At 54.6% G+C, this 21894-nt stretch overlaps 2 protein-coding genes across 2 annotated transcripts; one reads left to right on the forward strand and one right to left on the reverse strand.

The window, feature by feature from the left end:
- Nucleotides 1–1154: 1154 nt before the first annotated feature.
- LOC117309178 (transmembrane protein 202-like) lies at nucleotides 1155–8360 on the forward strand. Its single transcript, XM_073796675.1, has 5 exons — nucleotides 1155–1353; nucleotides 1967–2167; nucleotides 7304–7450; nucleotides 7840–7968; nucleotides 8155–8360. Exons 2-5 carry the CDS (start codon nucleotides 2050–2052, stop codon nucleotides 8358–8360), a joined length of 600 nt encoding a protein of 199 aa, XP_073652776.1. The 5' UTR covers nucleotides 1155–1353; nucleotides 1967–2049.
- A 533-nt stretch (nucleotides 8361–8893) lies between these two features.
- On the reverse strand, nucleotides 8894–13772 carry LOC117309164 (kallikrein-1). Its single transcript, XM_033845639.2, has 5 exons — nucleotides 13727–13772; nucleotides 11794–11953; nucleotides 10237–10523; nucleotides 9954–10090; nucleotides 8894–9376 (listed from the first exon to the last, which is right to left on the reverse strand). The coding sequence occupies exons 1-5, from the start codon at nucleotides 13770–13772 to the stop codon at nucleotides 9221–9223; spliced, it is 786 nt and encodes a 261-aa protein (XP_033701530.1). The 3' UTR covers nucleotides 8894–9220.
- Between the last annotated feature and the right edge of the window lie 8122 nt (nucleotides 13773–21894).

Below are 21894 nucleotides of genomic sequence, written 5' to 3' on the forward strand. Positions count from 1 at the left end.
CTGACCATGCTTCTGGTACCCGACTTTTGCCTGATACCCCTCCCCCAGGACTCTGGCCCCAAATCTGGCCCACCCCGTGGACTCCTGCCTCTTACCTGCCAGGACTGCTCTCAGTGGAGCTGCCTGATGGTAAGCTGTGAATGCTGCTTTCTGGAGGATGTTGGTTGGTTTGGGAGCCGTCCGAAGTGTCTTTGATACTCTCCTGGGAGGTCCAGATAATTGATTCGACGCTTTTGACACTGGCCTCGGGGCTGCGAGTAATTGATGGGGGGACATCGACTCTGGCCCGGTTTGGTGACTTGGAGCTTTGAAGACTTGAGTGGAAACTCTGGGTCGTTGGCTGGATACTAATTTGACTATTGTAGGTAACTGATTTTACTTTGGTCAGGGGGGCGCGAGCAGCTAATGAAGGGTTTTGGTTACTGAAGTGGCGAGTTTGGAAAACTGGTGGGACACCTCGGGTATGGAAACAGCGACTGTAGGTGATGGACGGTGTGTCTTGGATACTGACCCGGTGACCCTGAACATTGGGCAGCAGCTCTTGGATACTGACCCGGTGACCCTGAACATTGGGCTGAGAGTCTTGGGGACTGACCCGGCGACCCTGAACATTGGGCAGCAGCTCTTGGATACTGACCCGGTGACCCTGAACATTGGGCTGAGAGTCTTGGGGACTGACCCGGTGACCCTGAACATTGGGCTGAGAGTCTTGGGGACTGATCCGGGGCCTGAAGGTAGTTGACGAAGGGTCTTGGGTCTCGCCTTGGGTGTTGCTGGGAGCTACTGGAAAGGACTCTGGCTGAGAGCTCTGCTGGCCAGATTGGGACTTCTGGGCCATGTGGAGATGAGGGACAAGGCCAGTCCCCAGATGCACTCAACAACCTTCCAACTGCCTCATCCCCTCTTTCCAGGCATTTCCATGGCCACCTGGAAGTCCACTGGTCTCTCCGGGGTCAGGCTCTGTCCCTTGGGGTTTGAATCTCTCGGTCCCCTCTTCTGTGTTCCTTGGTCTCTCCTGCTGTCCTAAGGCAGGCCTCAGGGCTTCAGTCTGGCCTGGCCTGGGGGCAGGGGGCAGGTTCCATGACAGTTGGAGGGGTTCCAGGAGGTTGGGACGTTGGCCATGGACTCATGTTCTACCCTAGCCCCGTGTGAGAGATATGGGGGCTTGGGCTGGGTCAGGGTGGGCTCAGTGTAGGGTCTTGGTGGGGTCAGGACTGGGTCAGGAAGGGGTCATGGCTGGGTCAGAGAGGTAGAGGGAGAAGCATGAATCAGAGCATGAACTCAGGGTGTAGAGGCCCCAAGGTAGTCTGTTGGTGTGTGGGAGGGACCCTGTGAAGTCCAGCGTAGCTGGAGGTGAGTGAGCAGTGCGGGGTCAGGGTCCCTGCCAGCTGGAAGGTTGGCAGATCACAGCCCTTGGTGAATGTCGGGGGCACCACCCGTGTTCACCCTTTCGGCACCATGGGTCTCGGCCTCGTGAACACACTTTGGAACCTGTGTCATAGCTGTCTGTGTCCTGGGTTGGGATATGTGACAGGGATGGAGATAAGGGGATGATGTTGAGGGTGGAGATGGAGCTGGGCTTTGCGGAATAGGGAGCAGAGGATGAGGTTGGAGACAAAACAAGTTGGTTTGGGTTTAGGCTGGGTAGTGGGTGGGAGAGGAGATGTGCGTTAGCGTTAGAGATGGGAATGGGGCTGTGTTCAGGGCTTAGGACAGGGAGAATAGTGGGGATGGCACGGGGCTGTGGGTGGTGCTGGGATGGGACAGGAAACAGAGATGGGGATGAAACTGGGATTGCGGTTTGGGTGGGGATGGGAAGATGGCTGTGGGTGGAAGCGGATTGAGAATGGGGTAAAAGGCAAGGTTAGGGTGGGGGTGGGGACGTGGCTGTGTTCGAACATGGAGACTAGGATGCAACAGAGTGATGCGGGCAGAGCCAGGCGTCCAGAACTCTATTCTTTCCCAGCGGATCAAGCCTCTTCCTGGGAGGAGGACCGCAAGTTTGTCCTGCGGGGCTGGTGTCTTGTCTTCAACATCCTGGCGACCCTGATGCTGCTCAGCGTGTTGGATGGGCGTATGGCCTACCTGCAGGGCTCCTACACTGGCTACCTGGGCCTCTGGACCAGCTGCGGGAAGCACAAGTGCGCCAGCCTGGGCCAAGTCACCGGTCAGTAGGAGCCTGGGGTGCTCTGGGGGCGGGGTGGTCTCTGGAGATGATCAGGGGAGAGAATCTCTGGGGGAGTCTCTTCGGGTGTTCTTGGTTGGGGGGGGCGGGAATCTTTAGAATTCTTGAGAGGGTCTCTGGAGATTCTCTGAAGGCCTTAGGAGGGAGCTTCCTGGAGTTATATGTGGGCTTATGAGGAAACAGGACTGTCATTGCTCATGGGAAGATGGGCGTTACACTTGGCCAAAACCCAACCTGCCTCATGACTAGGCGACTAGACACCATCATTCTCTCTCTCACTCTTTTGAAAATGGTGGTTTCTTTTTTTTAAGATAACAAGAGCCTTCCAGCTCCTCCAGAAACATTTTGCCTCCTTGTAGGTCTCCGCGTTTCCAGCGCTGTTGAGCATTGCCACAGGGGCAGCCCAGGCCCTGGAGCCAGAGCTCCGGGTTTGAATCCTGGCTCAGACACGTGGTAGCTGGGTGACCTTGGGCATATTCCTTCACCGCTGGGTACCTCAGTCTCCTCATTTCTATAATGTCAGTGATAGTGGTACCAGTGCATGGGCTGTTTGAGGAATACGTGAGTTAAAACACGTAAAGGAATTAGAAGAGTGCCTGGCACAGAGTAAGGGCTACACCCAGATTTCTTCTTATTATTATAAGGATCCGCCACCCCACCAGCCCGTGTACCTACCTTCATTTCAGATCTCACTTAAGTGCTCATAAAACTTCCAGAATATTGTGTGGTATTAATCTTATTTATTTATTCTGAGTACCTCTTTCTCTCATACCTCTCAAACTCAAGCTGGTTTCAAGTTTTGGAAAAGTCTGCAGGCATAAATTGTCCCTGCTTCGGGATGCAGGTGCTCAAAAGGTACCTGTCTCTTGCCATCTCTCCTCGAAGGATTCCTTTGTGTTGGGCCCTCAGGCAAGCTGTGCTCACACAGTGGCAGTGGGGCTCTCAGCAGCTCCCGGGTCCCATTTTTTTCCTGTAAGCAACGATGAAGAAAAGAGAATACGTTTTCTTCTGTGGTCCTCACACAGAGGTCTCAGCATTAGCGCCGATGGGATCAGATTAACTGCCCTGGGATTTCTCACTCCTCCCTGAATCATTTGCTGTGGTCAGGAGGACGTCATGCTGTGTTTGCCTGGGTCTGAATCACATGCTTTTCTTAAAGAGTCAACGGAGGGGGTCATTTCTGTCAGAATCCCAAGGACAGAGGGTGGGCAGAGAGTTCCTCCGGACACTATCAGGTTGCTCTTGCCAGAAGAACGGGACTGGATGCTGGGTGGGCAAAGGCAACTGGGCACAATTTCCCCCTCTGTTTACAGTACTTTCTTTGAGCATGATTCCTCTTGGGGGATATATTCCCAAGAGCAGAATAGCAGTCCTTCCAAAGGGCTGATGAAATTTTGTAAGGCTTTGATATACGCTCCCCATATGGAAGTCAGGATTCTCATGACAAGCAGCAGAAGCCAATTCAAGCTGGTTTAAGCAGAAAATAGATTTACCCAGGATATCGCGGCGCTTATAGACTCTCTGTGAGGCCAGGGAACTGGGCTCCAGGGACGGAGCGATCAGGACTGGCTGACTGGTCACACACACTGGAGCTTGACGTGTGGAACCCAGTCTCTCCAGGCCTGGACTCCCCTGGGGAACCTCTTTCTCTGCTGCCCCAGGACCCTGGAGGTAGTTGCAGCCACCCCGACTAGAATAGATTTCACGGCTATTTCTCCCGGCTGCTGATTCCAAGTTTAGCTTGGCTGTATTTCATTGGTGGAACCTGGTCGCGTGCTGAGGTCCTAGCAGTAAGAGGCTGGTTTTCTTGCCGGGAAGTGTGGATACAAACATTGGGAAATTCCCCAAACGTAGGACTGGTGTTCAAAGGTGCTGGGAAGACAAAAAAGAATGGTGAATATTCAGTACATTCCTCATTTGTTCTAAAATGTTAACTGTGTGATTTTATTCGATTTTACTTTACTTTATTTTATTTTACTTTTTGTCTGCACCACGCAGCTTTTGGGATCTTAGTTCCCCCACCAGGGATTGAACCCTGGGCCCTTGGCGGTGAAAGCGCAGAGTCCTAAGCACTGGACCGCCAGGGAATCCCTCTGTGCGATTTAAAATTTTTTCCTTATTTTAAAATTTAAATGACTTTTATTTTATTTGAACAGGTAATATATTTACGTGGTTCAACATTTTAAAAAATGCAAACGTCTCCCTCTCATTTTTGTCCCCCGTCCCTCCCAGTTGCCCTTCCTGGGGGCAACCGATGTCACTAAGCCATTTTAAGCCCTTGTGTGTTCTGCTGGTCATATTCTCTGCATATATGAGAAAATGGCTATGGTTATATACGCATCAGAATATATATACATACACACACATAGGCAGGTATGTATTTACTTATATGTCATTTAAAAAGCACACATAGCAGTATTACAGTTCTCTTTTAAAGGTAAATCACCATTATTGAATGCTAAGAATATACAAAGCTTTGTGGTTGGCATAAGAAATAACAAATAGGTTGTGAAGGTTTTAATTATTTTTTAGGTGCAGAAATTTAGGATTTTTATGTAGTCTAAATTCTCCACCTTTGCCGAACATTCAATTACGGTTGTGTGTGTGTGTGTGTGTGTGTGTGTGTGTGTGTGTGTTTTAGGGTTTGACTGTGATGTTGGTGGGTGGTATTCAGGCAGTACTGAATCCTGTGCTCCTTGCCAGGAGCCTACAGAAGGGACCTGAATTAGTCATAAGTCTTTGGATCACAGGCGGTAGAAACTCTAACTTGAACTAGCTTGAGTGAAGGAATTTACAGGCTCACCTAAGTGAAAAAGTATGGGGGTAGAAACGCTTTCAGACATGGCTGCGTTCAGCGGTCCAAGTGACCGCATCAGACATTGCTGTCTGTTTCTTGGTTACTTACTCGAGTGGGCTTCATTCTCAAGGCTCCATGTAGTGGCAAGGCAGGATCCAGTCAGGAAAAAACAATCATTCTAGGGGCTTCAGAGGGAAGTAAATATAGGGAATTGGCTTCATGGGTAACAGAAGAGCTGAGAAGCCGAGTAGGAATGGTGAGGCAAATCAGGGATTAGCAACTCAGCAAGCTGCCAGGCCCCTACGCCGGAAGAACAAAGGGAAGAAGTAGTATTACTGGAGCCTGGAAGTTGGAGCCATCTGGAAGGCACAGACTCATGCTGAGATTTGCTTAGAGGTGGCTACAATCACCGAAGAAATGCATCGATGGCTGAAGACACCAACTGAGGCAGAGAGAGAGGAGGATAACTACCCTGGCTTGTCCCATCCCCCTAGAGCCAGTCTTTTGCCAGTGCCTCCCATGAGCCAAACAGAGATAAGTCAGTGAGCAAAGGAGGCTGGGAAATGTAGTCCTTGTAATGTAGAACAGAGAAGGGTGGGGAATGAACCTGAAAGCAGACAGAAGAATGACTGGCAGAACTGCTAACAACTCAGACCTCAGGTCTGGCAGGAAAAATAGTGCAGAAATTTCCTGCAAAAGTCCTGTGTGACTGGCTCACAAGGTACCTACCCCCAAACCAAGCATGGTGACTAGAGCAATGCAACGTACTGACTGTCTTATAACTGGGACTTCAAGTGAGGAACGGCAGGAAGGCGAAATGCATGGTGCGGAGGTAAGCTGCAAACGGCCGTCCCTTCTGACCAAACTACAGAGTGGGCTTGTCTCTGGGATGACAAGAGCCAGGGACTTGAGTGTCATCTCAACTCTCTTTCTCTCCTCCTCTTGTCTGCTTTTTCTTCTTAGTTTTACTCTCAGTTCTCCTGTCACCTAGGAGCTTGGGTCCAAGGCTCAGGCAGCTCCAAGCTCATAATCCTCTTGATCAGAGAAGAAAGAGCTGGTCCCTGACAGCTTCAGTTAGAAAAAGTCCCCGGGAAGAGCTTGATTGGCTGGCTTTGGTCATGTGCCCATGTTTGAGCCTATCACCACTGTCTGGGTCATGGGGCACTGTGATTGGCTCAGCCAGAGTCACATGACTACCTCTGTGGCCCTAGAGGGCAGGGTATGTCATGAAAAACTCTCAACCAGGATTATGTGATTGATCCTGAGAGCACTATTGCTATTTTGTAATATGTGCAGTTTGCCAGAAACAAAGCAAATGGAGTCTTAGCTCATTTGGCTGAAATAGTCTTGCACTGCTCAAAAGTAGGCAAAGTAGGAAAGGGCTGAAAGGGAGAAGCGTAATTCTCAGAAGGAGCCGAAACTCTTGTCATACTGAAATGCAAATTGGATAAATATCAATTTTAAACCGAGTGTGATTACGTCTTTTAGGTACTTTGGTTTTAGAGTATTTGGAAATTTTCTTGTGTGTACATCTGTGTGTGTGCTCTGGGGGATGTCAGGAGGGTGATTTGGAGAATGTCTGTGAGGGGCTCTAGGGTGTGAATGGGGGTGACATTGAGATACCTGGGGAGGTCTGGGGGTGTGAGTGGGGTCATTAGGGAAACTTGGGGTAAGAGTGGGAGAGAAGTAGTGTGACTTGAAAGGTGATTAAAGTGACTAAGAGTACTATTGGGAGTGCCTGGGATTGGTATGGAAGGTTATTAATGTAATTTGCTGTGGGACATCGTTTGGGAGTATGAATAACTTTAGGGGTGACTGTAGGGATGACTCTAGAAATAATAGAGATGATTCTGTGGGGTGAACTTGAGGATGTGAGTGGGGGTGACTCAAGTGCTATCTGTGGGGTGACGTTGGAGGTATGTGTGGAGTTGATCATGAGAGTGTCTAGGACTGACTTTGGGGTAAGAGAGGGTGATTTGGCACCTCTTTGAGGGTGCAAGTGGGGATGACTTTTTTAAGAATTGAGGTAGTTGACTTATAGTATTATATAAGTGTCAGGTGTACAACACAGTGATTCACAATTTTTAAAGCAAGTGGGTTTTTAAAGACTTTGGGTTAACTTTATGGGTACGTGGGGTGGACTTTGTGAGAGTGGGAGTCATTTTGGGGTTTCAAGGAGGTGACTTTGGCGAGGGCAGTGGGGGTGATTTCGAGGATGTCTGTAGCTAAAGTTTGGGGGTGTCTGTTGGGGATGTTGCTCAGGGCTGTGAGTGGGGATGAGTTGGGAGGATGACCCTGGGCACTTCCCCCTCTCCTTCCAGTTCTCATCCACATGAGCACGGGCTTCATGATCCTGGCCCTGACCCTGTGTCTGGTCCTCCTCCCGGCCATGGGCTTCTCCTTCCGGCCAGTGTTCCGCCGCCTTAACAAGGCGGACCTGATCTTCAGTTCCCTCAGCTTTTGCATCGGTAAGTGTTTCCCTGGGGCAAGGGGTGCCCTCCCTACCTCAGCATCTCTCCCCTCTCCTCTTTCTGGCTCTGTGTGTCTCAGAGTTTCTGTCCTGCTGGGTGTCTGTCTTTGAATGCCTCTTGGGCTCTCCGTCCCACCCTCCCTGTGTGTTTCTCAGTTCTATATCCTTCTCCGTCGGGGTGAGTGTGCTGGGCCTCTCACTCTCTTCCTGGTTCCCACTCTTTCTTTCCGCCCCCTCCTGGTATCTTTCTGTCTGTCTTGTGTGTGCGTTTGCGCGCGCGCGCCCTTGTCACGGAGGGTGGGAGAGGATGTGTCTCTTTTCTCTTTCTGGGGGCCTCGGGGTCCCTGTCCAGCCTCGTGTCCGTCTCTGGCCCCACCCCCAGTGCAGGGCTCCTGGTTGTCCTCAGCCTGACGCTCTTTGTAGCCAACTGCGAGACGCTCCAACCGAGGCCACAGGTATCCTACCTGGTGACCACCTACCTGTGCTGGGGCGCCGGCGCCGTGACGCTGGGGGCCGGTGAGGGCAGGGCCTCGGGAGGGAGGGGCGGGGTCTCGGCAGGGCAGGGGGCGGAACCCGGGGAGAATACCAGGCAGGGCTTCTGGCCAGATTGGGGCGGACCCCCGGGGAGGTCAGCCTCGAGGGACAGGGCGGGGCCTAGGGCGGGGTTCGGAGTCCACCAGCCCATCTGGCCCCCACCCCCAGGAACCCTGAGCTACTTAAACTACGTGGGCATGTGGGGCAAAAGGGGGCCCTCCATGGAGCAGCGGCTGAACCACCGGCGGTGCGTCTCGCAGCAGAGCACCCTGAAGTTCATGTCCGAACAGCAGCGGTCAGACCCAGACTCGAAGAGCACCGAGGAAGAGCCCAGTTCACTTCCTCCCCAAGAACCCCCGTCTAAGCCTCTCTAAGCAATTGCACCCGAGCTTCTCAGGACACTGACGCCTCACCGCCGCCAGGTGCCGGGCCCACCCATTTCATCCTGGCCACGCGCCCGAGACTAGACTTCCCTGGAGGTCCCACTCCCTAAGAACCCCCCGAGAACAGGTGACAAAGCCCCACCCCTCGAGCCAGGGCCCTCCTTTGGCGGTTCGGTTCCCGCTCAGTCCTCACCCTGCCCCCACCCCGGAAGTCCAACACCGCCCCCTCCAGTTCTGCACTCCGCCTGTGCTGTGTGGCCTGTTGGTGTGGCCCCGCCCCCGAGCCTAGCTAGGCCCCGCCCCCAGGTGTCCAGCCCTCGCTGGCCGCGGCCCGAAGCCGCACTTCATCATAGGAATTCCTACCTCTCCGAGGGCCAGCACCGCCCCAGGATGTCCAGTCTTGACCCGGGCCGACACGACACTGCCTAGCCTTTGATGTAGCCACGCTCCTCGGCGGAACAGACCCCTCCCCAGGGAGGTGTGGCTTGCAATTATACCCCCCGCCCCTTCCTGGCTTCCCTGCCACAATAAAACGTGGGCCCTATCTCTCAGAGTCCGAGCCTCCGTTTCATGCTCTCCCCCAGGGCAGAGTGGGGCTCAGAGTTCTTGCCTTGTCCTTTGGGGTCTGAGCCTTTCTCTGCCTCTTTGTCCACACCTGCCTCTGATCCTTCCTTTCCCCTCTGATCGTAACTGCACATCTCCCGCCGAGAGAGACCGGGAGGGCTGGGGAGGCTCTAGTCTGGGCCGGATGGGTCCCGAGTTCCCAGGTGTCTAGCGTCTGGAAGGCCAAATGACACCAGGAGTTGATGCATGTTCGATTTTACTGGGGGTAAGGGACAGGGCGGGGGCATTCAGGGGTTGTCAGCCATGGTCTTCTTGATCCAATCCACATACAAAATCACTTTGGTGTAGATGGAGGGCTTATTGGGGGCACCGCACGGGATGTGGCCCCATGACGTGATTCCCTGAAACATACCCTCGCAGATCAGCGGGCCCCCTGAGTCACCCTACAGCGCAAGGGGGAGGGGGAGAGCGTGAGAGAGGTTAGCTGGGCCTGGGGGGCTCCAGCACTTGGACCTGGGTGCACAGATCCAGACAGCGACTCCCCATCTCTGGGGAAAGAGACCATTGTCTCCAGAGTCCACTCCCGGAACATCAGCGGGGATTCCAACAGAGGAGACAGTGGCTCGAGTCCTGCCAGTGGGGATGGGACCTCAGGGTCCAGTTTCTTCCCCGGGGTTGGGGGGGGGTGGATCCAGGAGGAGGATGGTCCCTGCAGACAGATCGGTGGGGAGGACCCATCTATAGGACACTCCCACCCTCAGGGCTCCTGTCAGATGTCACCTCTCCGGAGAAGCTTTCTCTGACTGGACAGTAAGCTTGTGTTAGAGGAGAGGTGAACTATTAATTATGTGCAGGAGGGAGATACACAGGATACCGGGATGGGGATACAGGAAGGAAAGGGGGCAGAGAGCTACAGCTGGGAAGCTATGGAGACAGATGCCTGCTTAGCTCTGAACCCCAGTCCAGAATCTGAGTCCCCTCCCCCAGCACTTCAAGACTCCGGGGGACAGGCTGGCTCACCACGCAGGTGTCCTTGCCGCCCTCCAGGTGTCCAGCACACAGCATGAACTCTGTCACCTTCTCGGAGTGGGCACTGGCACACACCTCATTGGGCAGGACAGTAAGGTCCACACACTGGAGATCATCTGGGTAAATGACTACAGGCCAGGGAGAAACACGGCTGTGGCCAGACCCCACCCCCTAAGCCCTCCTTCCCCAGACTCCGGAGTCCAGGTCCCCAGCCCCCTCCTCCCTTACACCCAGGTGCCTGGGCTCCAGGCTGCACGGTGTGGCCCTGGCGTACACTTAGCTGGTTCGATGCTGCCCCAGCCAGAGGCATAGCAGGTGCTCTCCAGTTGGGGTTCCTTGGTGGGCAGCTCCAGGACCTGCACATCCTCTGTGATCTGGACGGGCCCCTCCAGGCGGAGCAGCATGAGGTCATGGCTGTAGTCCTCCCCTGTGGGGAGGGTGTCGTTCTTCAGGAGGCTCAGGTTGAAATCGGGGTGTGGAAAGTCCTTACTGACATGGGCAAACTGGGCTGTGTCTTCGTCCTCAAACAGGTTGTGGCGACCCAGCCAGAGCTGGTAATTGCTGGTGAAGGAGAGGGTGGAGACGATGAGAATGAGAGAGGAGGCAGAAAGGGAGGGCATGAGGAAGGGTCCAAAATGAGAAAGAGAAACAGGAAGGGGGGGAGTGAGGGAGAGAGAGAGAGAGACCGAGGGAAGATACAGAGTCACAGAAAACAAAGAGACTGCGAGTAAATAGATGAAAGAATGTGACGATGTCACAGACAGAGACAGACTAAAATGGAGTAAAAGAAGAGCTTAGAACAGTAGAGAGGGTGGGAAAGATGGAGGGGAGACAGTGAGATAGAGGGAGCACATAGGAGACAGGAGGAGGAAGAGACAGAGACCGTGAAGAACAGACTAAACAAAGAGGAAGGGAGGGAAAAGACAGAACGAGGCAGGAGACTGAGAAACGGACCAAGTGAGGAAGAGAGCAGAAAGGAAGGAGAGAGAATGAGAAATAGAGGCAGAGGAGGCAAAGGGGTGAGAGAGAGAGAGAAAAAACGGAGAAGCACAGGAGGGGGATGGGGAGGGGGCGGGGAGGGGGATGGGGAGGGGCGGGGCGGGGCGGGGCGGCCAGCTCAGCCGCAGCTGGGGCTGCGAGGCTGGTTCCCCAGCAGGCGGGTGGCCTGGCCCCCAGCCCAAGGTCGGCGTCCCCTTTCTGCCCCAGCTCCCTCTCTCCTCTTCTCCTTCCTCCTCCTTCTTCCTTCCCTCCACTGCCCCCACCCAGTTCCAGCTGACACTAGACCTTCTCTGTGTCCCCCTGGAGTGGATGATTGGCCTGGAGGGAGGGGCTGCCCAGGGATGGATCATCTCTTCCATTTCTCTGGGGTGGAGGTGTGCTCAGTAGTGATGGGAGAGGGAGTGAGGCAGAGACCCAGAGAGACAGAGAGACGGGGCAGAGAGATGGAGGATGAGACACAGGTGACAGAGATGGCAGCAGAGACTTGAGATGGACAGAGAGGGAGAGACACAGAGAAATGGAGACAGAAGAGAGAGGGAGAGAGACACCAATCATAGTCACACAGAGAGACCCACAGCAGAGCCAGTTACTGAGACACACACAGAGATAGGACAGAGGCAGACATAGAAAGAGAGACAACAGGACAGACCCAAGAGACCCAGGCAACCGTGGAGAGGGCTTCCCTGGGGTCATCGAGTCTCAGCCCTGTCCCTCTCCTTGTGACCCTGGACCACAACCTCCCCTCTCTGCCTCAGGCCCCCCAGCCTCCCCTGAGGTTATCCGAGGGTTATCCTGTGTGTGCCCCCCCTCCAGACCCCCTGCCCCTACTCACTCGCTCCTGCAGTGAGCAGCTGTGAGCACCCACTGGGGGTCCACCAGGACGCCTCCACACTGGAAGCTGCTGAAGCGGTACAGAGCCACCTGCCAGGGCTGGGAATGCTTCCTACACTCATGGCCTCCTATGATCCGGGACTGGATAAGGGGCACAGCGCCTGTGGACGGGGGTGCTGGGTCAGGTCGGGTGGAGTTGGCAATGGGGCTCAGAGACTGGGCTGGTAGAGGGAGCTGAGCTGCGTGATTGGAGGTTCGTGGGGGTAGAGGACCAGAGCTGGGGGTCTGAACGTGGGCCGGGGGTGTTGGGAAGGGCCTGGGATTCCGGAGCCACCCCTGGGCTTGCGGGTTGGTGGCTGGTCCCGGGTGTGGAGGCTATGCTGAGTGCAGAGCTGACCCCCGGGATGAGGGTAGGGAACAGCAAGGCAGCATCTGGAGCAGGCATCTGGTGAGGGGGTCGGGAGACTTGGGTTCTCGGACTGTGGGACAGGAGGCTGTGGGTTCTGAGAGGGGAAACCGAGGATAGAGGCCCCAAGAGACGAGGTCAGAGGCTGCAGGGGGAAGGATTTGGGGGATTAAGGGGCTCTCGGGCTGATGAAATGGTTAGGGCTTGGGCTGAGCTTTTGGGGCTTCTGGAAAGAATGCAGATCTGGGCAATTAGGTTAGAGGGGCCAAGAAGAGCATCTGGGGAATTTGGGGGCTCCTGGATTGGGGCTGGGAGATTTGGGAGAATTGGGGGTTCCGGATCAAAGAATGAATGAAAGGATTAGGCTGGGAAAGGGGTCCTGGGGTCTAGGAATGGCATTCTAACAAGAGTGAGGGCCCCGGGACCAGGCTGGGGTCAGACTGCGAGGGAGCTCAGGAGAAGGGAGAGTGGAATAACAGTTATTCTGGGATCGGGTGCTTCTCATGGGGTTGGGGTTCATGGTCTGAGGCTACTGGAGGCATCTGGGGTTTTCTTGGGAGCAGTGCCAGGACAGGAATGGATGAGGAGGCATATCAGGGGCCAAACAGCTGTGGGAACACAGAGAGAACTCACTTGATGTGGGGTTTTAGAATCAGATGTTGGGGTACCTAGGGCAGGACAGCTGGGCTGGGAAGGTACGTGTAGGGATCCTGGTGGGCGGGTTCCCAGAAAACCAGAGCTGCACAGGAGGGATTCTGGTTGGTAGAGGGCTGGAGCCTGGGGAAGGATGGAAATTCTCCAAGGAAAGGAGCATGTGATTGTGGGTTCGGGATAATTTTCCTGGGGGGAAAAGGCTGGGGCTGTGGGATGCGGGTTCTGGAGCAAAGAGGTGAGGAAGTGACATTTGCAGAACCCACCCCTGCTACCAGATGGGAGGCCTACCTAGTCACAGACCAGAAAGTCTGTTTTTGAAGAAGCATAGGTGTCTAGTGAAATTTGGGGTCCTGGGGGGATGGCGGGGGACCAGATGTCAGGACTGAAGGAGCTAGTTGAGAGCTGACAGCTGGAGGGGGAAAATCACCAGGGTGTGGTAGGATTTGGGGCCTCAAGGGCCGGACCGCTGGGCCATAGAGAACTAGGGATAGGAGGGGGTGATGAGGGTCCCAGAATCTGATGGGTTTGGGGGGGCTCCTTGGAAGAGAGAGACAGAGATGGCCCAGGATCTGCCCCCTTTAGTAAAGTGGATGGGGGCAGGGATCTGAGCGGGGAAGAGGAGAAAAGTCTGATTATTCCCGAGGGAGCAGGGGCCTAGTGCGAGCAAGGTGACACTGAGGAGGGGTCGGTTTGGATTTTAGGGTGTGGCTGGGAGAGATAAGAGAGAGCCTGGTGTCCTGGTCTGGGCTAGACTGGGTCGCAGGGGTGCAGGCTGCGGTACCATGTGGGAGGGCAAGGAGTCACGGAGCGGGGCCGGGGGGCAGCATGAGAATCGGGGCCCAACCGCCCTCCCACATCTTCCCCACTGTCTCACCAGTCCCTGCCAGGGACAGGGCAAGGCACAGAACCGGGAAGCACATGATGACAGAGGTGTCCAGGGGCAGGCAGGCGGTGAGCTTGGAGCCGGGGAGCCTCCCCGAGGAATCTTTTAAAGCCCTCATTCCCCCGGGGCCCCACCCCTGCCCTGCTGGCACCCAGATATGGCCAAGGCCCTGCCCCTGCTTCCTGGGGGCCGGACAACTCTCTCCCACACCCAGAGCTTGTGGAAGGGGCGGGAGAGCGAACAGCTGCTGCTCTGCAGGCCCTCAGTCGCACTGGAAGCATTCCTGGGGCCTGAGGCCAGACAGGGCAGGGCCTGGCGTTCCTGAGACCTTGCTCTTGGGGACAGAGCCGGTGAGGGGAGGTGGAGGTGGGGCAGGTGGGAGCAGAAACGGCAAAGGTGGAAGAACCATTGACCTCCAGCACAAAACCCCATCTACCTTAACCCCAAGTGAGGCTATGTACCCCCAAGACCCATTAGACCCTCAAACACCAGCAGTGGGGCTCTGTTTCCTTTCTCCCTGCACCCCTTGTAGCCAAAGATACCAGCTTCTCAGCTTCTCGAACCCCCTGAAATGTAAGCCTTCGATTTCAGAATGCCCTGACTCTTGCACTCCTAGATTTGGGGTCCAGGCCCCTAAATCTACTCCTCCTTTCATAATAAAATCTTAGGCGCCCGTCACCCAATCCTAGCGTCCCCAGATGCAGGAATACGAAGTTTCAACGGTTCCCAGTGTAAATTTCCCAGCATTTCAAAATCTAATGCCCCCCCAAACAACGTTGGGCCGCCATACCCACCTCCTCCTTGTTCCCCAAATCCGGATGCTCAAGGTCACGTCCTCCAAAGTCCCAAAGAGGGTCACGAGATCGTCTCTGCAAATTCCAATCCACCCTCCCCTCCGTAAACTATTTAGGTCTCAAGAGCCAGGTTCCTGCGCCTTGACGTTCAGTGACCTTGAAAAATCACATTTTGGGGGTCAGGAGCTAGATTCCTGCAGCCTCAATGATAAGTCCATCCATTTCTAAGCTTTCCAACCCATTCTCCTGGCTCTTCAGTAAAATCAAAGCAGCTCACGGGGGCCCAACCTCTGCTGTAGGTCAGGAACCTGCCTAAGGAAAGGAGAGTTTTTGCCTTTTCGCCATGGCGACCAGGAAGCCTAGATCTTGAAGAAAATGAAGTCATTCTTGAGCATCTAGTGTGTGCTGCGTTCTTTCACTGGGGTCCAGAAACACAGAGTATTTTCTCAGTGCCAGGCATTATTCAAATCAGTTCCTAGGAATCACCTCATTTAATCCTCACAGCAACCCTCTGAGGAAAGCAATAGGAGATGGGGGAAACCCAGGCTGACTGAGGTTGGGTCTTTCGCTCAAGATGAAATAGCCGGTCCTAGATGCTGAATGAACGTCAGGGCAGTGGGTGAAAAGGAACAGTATATAGTGGCCGTGAGTTCCCCACCCAGTCTGTGGCCCCCGTTTCCCTTCATCCCCAGAAGTAAGTTGCAGAAACTTCCACAGAGAAACTTGCATCAGTGTTTTCTGTTATTCTGGTATCAAACAGGTGACCTGAAGCACCAGCTCTGGTCTCAGAGGGGCAAGTCCTTGGCTAACCTCTGGGTCTTGGACGGGGCCTTGGGGGATGGCCCAGTTCTGTTCCAGGTCAAGATGGGGCTGCTGGCCAGCCATGGGGGCTTCTGTGTAGTCAGGGACACAGGTGGTAGCCCAGAATAGTCAGTTCCTCTTCATGGTTTCCTTGATCTACTCCAAGTAGCTGCAGACTTTGGTACAGACACTGGGCTTGGTGGTTGTGTCGCAGGGGACATCACCCCAGGACACAATGCCCTGCAGGACATCCCCACAGACCAGGGGTCCCCTGAAGTCACTGCGCCATCGCGCTGGCGCAGGTTGTGCTCGCCTAGGCGCACTCCCGTGGAGCTGTGCGGGTGAGCGGTTAGCCGCAAATGGAGTGAGGAGTGGGCAGAAAGATCAGAGAGTGGGCAACTTTGGGTCCCCTGACCCTCTGGGAATCTGGAGATCCCATCAGCCTTTCCGCAAGGCCCCGAAGCCAATAGTTTCAGCCTCTGCCTCTTAGAGACCAAGGTGCCAAAGTCGTGCACACACCTGGAACTCAGTCCCCAGGCTCCAGCTCCTTTCCTCAGAATCCATGATTGTGAGATCCCTAGACCCTCCCGCCACGGCCCGTCAGGACCCTAAGCCTTCATAGCGCGTTTGGCAGTGGGCTGCAGAGAGCACCCAGTGCGGGGAGATGAGGGGACCACCGCAGTTAAGGCGTCTATGCTCAAAGAGGGCCACCAGCCATGTCTGGGAGTGGGGCGCACACTCAGTACCTTGTCACTGTCATCCTGCGCCACTGAGAGAGGAGACAGAGGAAGATCCCCGAGGACAGAGTCCTCTCCCTTGCACCCTACACCTTCCTTGTACCCTGACCTCACTATACATTTTCCACCTGTTGCCTTTCCCCAACTTCTTAAGATGTCCCTCCTGTGGAATTTTAAGCACCGCCTTCTCTCTAGCTTTTACAACTGCTGCTTGTTTTCCCCAGAACTGTCCCTCTGCCCTCAGCCCCCACTCGTTTGCTATAGGACTCCGGGAGAGAGAGGACAGGGAGAGGACCGGAGGGCAGGCAGTCCTCTGGGATTGGGAGTAGAGACAAGGACAATGGATATAGGTCCAGACAGATGGTCACTTGAAACCGGCCATTCAAGTTCACCGAGCTGTCACAGACACCAGAAGGGTGTGGCCACTCAGTCTGTGGGACACACATTCTTGGCCCCAGAGTCTGGACATCTCAGCCAAACGCAGTATCTTACAAGGACACAGATGTAGCCACACAAGGTCATGGGCAAACATACAGGCACAGCCAGTCTTCCAAACTCAGGAACCGATATGGGCAGCACTTTCAGCTGGAATTCATTTGTGTGTACATGGGTTGCAGCTTCAAGAATCACAGCACAGAACTTCGTATGTGTATGTGAACAGGATAGTTAAGGCATGAGCCAGTGTGCGTATATGTCCGCACACACACACGTTCACGGACACAGGTTTGGACATAGAAGCTCAGACCTAAATTTACAGACCCCAGCGTGGATCTGCATACACTAGGCCACAGATCTGCACACTTGCACACGGGGTCTGAACAACAGGGTGAGGTCCTGAATGAGGGTACACAGGGAGAGACACCGATACACACTCAGGTCCCAAAAGACTTGTCACCAACATGGGTCTATAGTATAGTGGTTAAATCTGAAGTGATAGAGTAAAAAATCCTGGATCCAAACATATTATCTGTGAGACTTTGAGCAAACGGACTTTTCTGTGCCTCTATTTCCTCATCTGTATAATGGGATTGTTGTAAGAATTAAATGGGAAAGATAGCGAGAGAGAGAGAGAGAGAGAGAGAGTGAGAGAGTGTGTGTACGATGTCTGGCATATTGTAACTGCTTTAAAAATATTAGTTATTTTAAACAAAGGACACATAGATTTATTTATGTAGACATATGTGTGGATGTTCAGGTTGTGGACACACATTTAGCCAAAGTAAGCCAGACATATGTGCAGACCCGGGTAAAGATCGTCAAGGTCAAAACCGTTATTCATTCCCAAGTCACTTTGTGGGGATTCAAAGTTATAAAACCGACCCAGGGCTTCCCTGGTGGCGCAGTGGTTGAGAGTCCACCTGCCGATGCAGGGGACACGGGTTCGTGCCCTGGTCCGGGAAGATCCCACATGCCGCAGAGCGGCTAGGCCCATAAGCCATGGCCGCTGAGCCAGCATGTCCGGAGCCTGTGCTCCGCAACGAGAGAGGCCACGACAGTGAGAGGCCCACATAACGCAAAAAAAAAAAAAAAAAAAAAAAAAAAAAAAAAAAAACCGACCCAGAGGGCCAGAGCTCAGATATGGACCCACTAGATCAGACCCAGGGAAACATGGGACACAAAGGTGGCATTCAAGGTCAAAGGCACATTGCTCAAGACACAGGCAGCCAGGTCGGGACATACTTATCCATCTCTAGATCAGCCCCCACGTCACTCACTGGGTGTTCAGGGTCACTAATTGAGTTTCACAGTTGGGGACCTGGCTCAGACATGTGGGCGGGATGTAGACACGAAGGACTCTGCACACACACGCTCCCCTTGCCCACACTGCACCACGCACAAGGACATGCACGGGGATGCGTCAAGGTCATAGGACCATGACCCCCTACACTGGGCAACGTGGATATGTCCCCTCAGGGTCACAGCCAGGCACACAGCCAAGGTCAGGAACTGGGCCAAGGGCCCTGGCAAGGCCGGGGGAACGCGGATGTGGTGGACAAGGGGCTTAACAAGGGAAGGGTGGGGTCGTCCTACAGAGAAGGACAGAGGGTGCGGGTTGAACAGCTGGGCACTGAGGCCGCCCCTGGCCAGTCCAAGCCGGAGGAGGGCGGAGGCCCTAGCTGGGTGCAGCGGGCAGGGGGTAGGGGCAGGGAGGAAAGAGCACAGAGAGAGCCTGAGGGGAGGCTGGCAGCAGCGGGGAGGTCTGAGGGGCCCCCAGAAGTGAGGGTCATGTGGGGGGGGGTTAATAAAAGTCCACCTTCAACCTCTCCAGGGTAGAGGCATCAGGTTACAGTTAATTTCTCCACGGGTGGTGGCTGAACGCAATCTGGAGCTCTCCTGCCGCCTGGGGTCACCTTGACCCAGTGGCTGCCCCTCTCTGAGCCACAGGGGACCAGATGAGTGCTGACCACTGTGTCTGGAATATACCAAGTGCCCAGCAACGCTAACACACCTTTACAGGGCGGTACCCTGGGCCGGGACCGCATTTAATCCTCACAACAACCCTATGAGAGAGCATCTGTTGTTATCTCCGCGGTACAGTTAGGGAACCTGAGTCACAGAGACGTTAAGTAACTAGAAAGCGGCAGAGGCAGGATTTGAACCCAGAGCCTGTGTTCTTGAGCTTCCCAACATGTATTTAATGCTCATTATAAGCTTTACCTACATCGTGCTATCGAGCCCTTACCATTATTCTTGCAGGTAGGTGCTGTCTTCTAAAGAAGGCACTGAAGGACCAGAAAGGGGAAGCAATTTCCTCAAGGTCACACAGCAAGGAAGGGGCGGCCCCAGAACTCGAACTCGGGTCTGTGTCACCCAAGGGCCATGTTCATTGTCATGGGGACTCCAGAGCAGCGCCAGGCCCCTGACAGCTCTTGGGGTAGGGCGAGGACCCGGGGATGTCGGCATGTGGCTGAGGTGGGTGTGGGGGAAGGATCAGCAGATGGTCCCCGAGTGAGGGAGGCGCTGCTGGCAGATTGCAGGACCCGGATAGGCTGGGGAATTAGGTGGCACTACACTCCCACTGACCCGGACCTGACCTGGGCCCACCTCACCTGCAGATGTCAGCAGGAAGGAGAAGGTGAGGAGAAGCCACATTGCGAAGGAGGGACCAGGGCTCTGCCGATGTCTGGGGAGGGGAGAGAGCGAGCGGGTGTGAGGGTGGACCCTCCTGCCCCCACCTGGATCCCTCCAGACACAAACTCATCCCACCTGCTCTTAAGAACCCCCTTTTCACCATCCTTGTGCCCCACCCCAAACTGCTCTCCCTCCCGGGCTCTCCATCTCCCAAGGGTCTGCTGTTTCTCCAGGCACCGGGACAGACTCCCAGGTACACCCACAGCCTGGCAGAGCCCAACACCATCCACTGACCCCAAAGCTTTAGCTCAGGATATATTCTTTCCCCAAATCCCACACCAGCCTCTTATCTGGCCTCTTGGGTCCTTACCAAGCCTGTCCCTCCACTCAAGTCCCACACTCCTCACAGCCTGTACCCCTACCTGGCTCCACAGGACACCCCTACACCCGGAGCTGACCCCCGGCACCCCCAGGATAAAGTCCCAGTCCCCCAGCCTCACTTGCGAGGCCATGAGTGGCTTCTCCCCTTCTAGCCCCTCTGGCCGGGTCTCTCGTGACCTTGCGCGTCTAGGCTATTTCTTCCCATTTTCCTTCTTGCAATTTCATGCCTCCACATTTTTGTTCAGGCCGTTCCTCCTTCCAGGTATGCCAGTCCCTTCAAGGTCCACATCCTCCTGGAGGCCTTTTCTGACCTCCCTGAGTCAGCGGTGTCTGCCTCCCCTCCCAGACCGAGAGCTCCCTGAGGGCGAGCCCAGCCTGACTGCACTCTGGTTCCCCAGCACTGCCCAGAGCTAGGCAAGCTTTGGGCTTGAAGTAAAGCCCTTTCCCCCCCGCATCTTCCAAATTCCTATTTGTCCTCTGAGGCTCAGCCCTCGCCTCTTCTGGGAGACCCCGATACCTAACAGGTATCTCTTCTGGGTCCTACAGTGCCTGTTCTGGTTCCATCCCCAGGTGTGCTCAGCTCAGGTCCTCTCTGTGTCCCCAGCACTGCCCAGCCAGGGGCCGGGCACACAGGAGGCCTCAGGGAGATTGTGCTGAGCTGACCTGCACGCATGATAACTCCTGACCTTGTTCCTGGCTCTGGTACAAGTGCTTTAGAAGACGTCCTCCTGATGTACTCCGTGCCCTCCCCCACCTCACCGCTGCAGCTCCCTCTCGCATCTCCAGGACGTTTTCTTGGTTCAGGCTCGACTCGGTGCCTCAGCAAACAACACATGGCCCTACCCAGGTGCCCTTGACATGCAAGTCCCTCAGGGAATTCCATGTCTGCTCCCTGGAACGAGGACATCCCATGTCTCCCCTAGACCAGGGAAGACCTGTGTCTCTCCTCACTCCAAACCCCCCGCCCCATCTCAAAGATCTCACCCCCCTCCAGATCCTCCAGCAGCATCTGGGGTAGCTTGGAAGCCAGAAGAAAGCGAGCAGGCACATGAATGCCTGAATTTATAAGCTCCCGGCCCCACCCGGGTCTTGGGGGAGGGGGATAGGGTGAGAGCCAGGTTTACAGGCAGGGATGCCTGAGTGGCTAGTGGGGTGGGGGACAGGACCTACGGAGCATTTATTAGGCTGAAGCTTTTGTCTGAGTCTCTGAGGAGGAACTTCCCTACCAAGGGCAGTTTGTCGAGGGGGAGGAGACAGTAGGGCAAGAGCAGAAAATTGGAGGAGATCAAAATATAGAACCAGGAGCCTGGAGCATGTAACCTGGAATCTGGGGTCTGGAGTGTAGAAACTGGATTCTAGAGTCATACTTCTGGTGCCTGGACTAGGGGTCTGGATCTTGGGTTCTGGAGCTGGACCGGGACCCCCCCCCTTCTGGATCCCTGATTCTGGATTCGGAACCCGCTCTTCTGGATTCTGGATCTTGGATCTCTGATTCTGGACAGTGGATCCTGGGTCTGGATGTCCAATTCTGGACCTTGGGTTCTGGATATATATCCCCAATTCTGGACCTTGGAGTCTGAACCTCCCAACTTTGGGTTCTGGATCTTTCTGGATCTTCAGCTTTGATTCTGGATCTCCAATTCTGGATTCTGAGTTTGGGGCCTAGAACCGGCCACTCATGACTTGAAGCCGGGAGTGGATTTTGGAATGTGACTTCTGGAGTTTGGGTCTGGAAGCTGGATCCTGGACTCCGGCCTTTGAGTGACAGGTCTCAGTCTTGGATTCTAGATCCAGGGCCTCTGACTCTAGAGTCCAGACTAAGAATCTGGAGTCTGACGTTTGGACTCTAGGACTTGAGGTTTTGGGGCCTGGACTATGAATGATAGATTTTGGATTTTGAGTTATGGGGCCTGGATTCTAGAGTCTGGGTCTAGACTCTGAGGGTTCATGGATTGACTTCGGAATGTGAAGTACGGAGTTTCAAATCTGCATTGAGGGGACTTCCCTCGTGGTCCAGTGGGTAAGACTCTGCACTCCCAATGCAGGGGGCCTGGGTTCAATCCCTGGTCAGGGAACTAGATCCTGCATGCATGCCTCAAGTAAGAGTTCGCGTGCTGCAACTAAGACCTGGTGCAGCCAAAAAAACTAAAACAAACACCCCCCCAAAACTGCATTGCATATTTAAGCGACTGGACAAGGAGACAGGGGCCTGGCTTCCAGGATTCTGAGGTTCCTAGACTCTTGACTCTAGAGCATGACTTTAGAGACTGGGAGACTAGAGTCTTCATTCTGGATCTTGCAGTCTTCCTTCTGCATCCTGAGGCTTGAAATCTGGATTCTGTTTTCTGGAGACTGGAGAGCATCGTTAAGATGA

Source organism: Tursiops truncatus, chromosome 19, assembly GCF_011762595.2.
Source record: "Tursiops truncatus isolate mTurTru1 chromosome 19, mTurTru1.mat.Y, whole genome shotgun sequence".
NCBI lineage: Eukaryota > Metazoa > Chordata > Mammalia > Artiodactyla > Delphinidae > Tursiops > Tursiops truncatus.

What these genes read in the sequence shown, in the direction of transcription:
- LOC117309178 (XM_073796675.1), top strand. Translation starts at nt 2,050, where the DNA reads ATGCTGCTCAGCGTGTTGGATGGGCGTATGGCCTACCTGCAGGGCTCC. An exon ending in CAGCCTGGGCCAAGTCACCG is followed by an intron (nt 2,168 to 7,303) that starts GTCAGTAGGAGC and finishes CTCTCCTTCCAG; the next exon opens with TTCTCATCCACATGAGCACG. An exon ending in TTCCCTCAGCTTTTGCATCG is followed by an intron (nt 7,451 to 7,839) that starts GTAAGTGTTTCC and finishes CCCCCAGTGCAG; the next exon opens with GGCTCCTGGTTGTCCTCAGC.
- LOC117309164 (XM_033845639.2), bottom strand. Translation starts at nt 13,772, where the DNA reads ATGTGCTTCCCGGTTCTGTGCCTTGCCCTGTCCCTGGCAGGGACTG. An exon ending in CAGCATCGAACCAGCTAAGT is followed by an intron (nt 10,091 to 10,236) that starts GTACGCCAGGGC and finishes CCTGGCCTGTAG; the next exon opens with TCATTTACCCAGATGATCTC. An exon ending in GCGGCAAGGACACCTGCGTG is followed by an intron (nt 9,377 to 9,953) that starts GTGAGCCAGCCT and finishes CTTGCGCTGTAG; the next exon opens with GGTGACTCAGGGGGCCCGCT.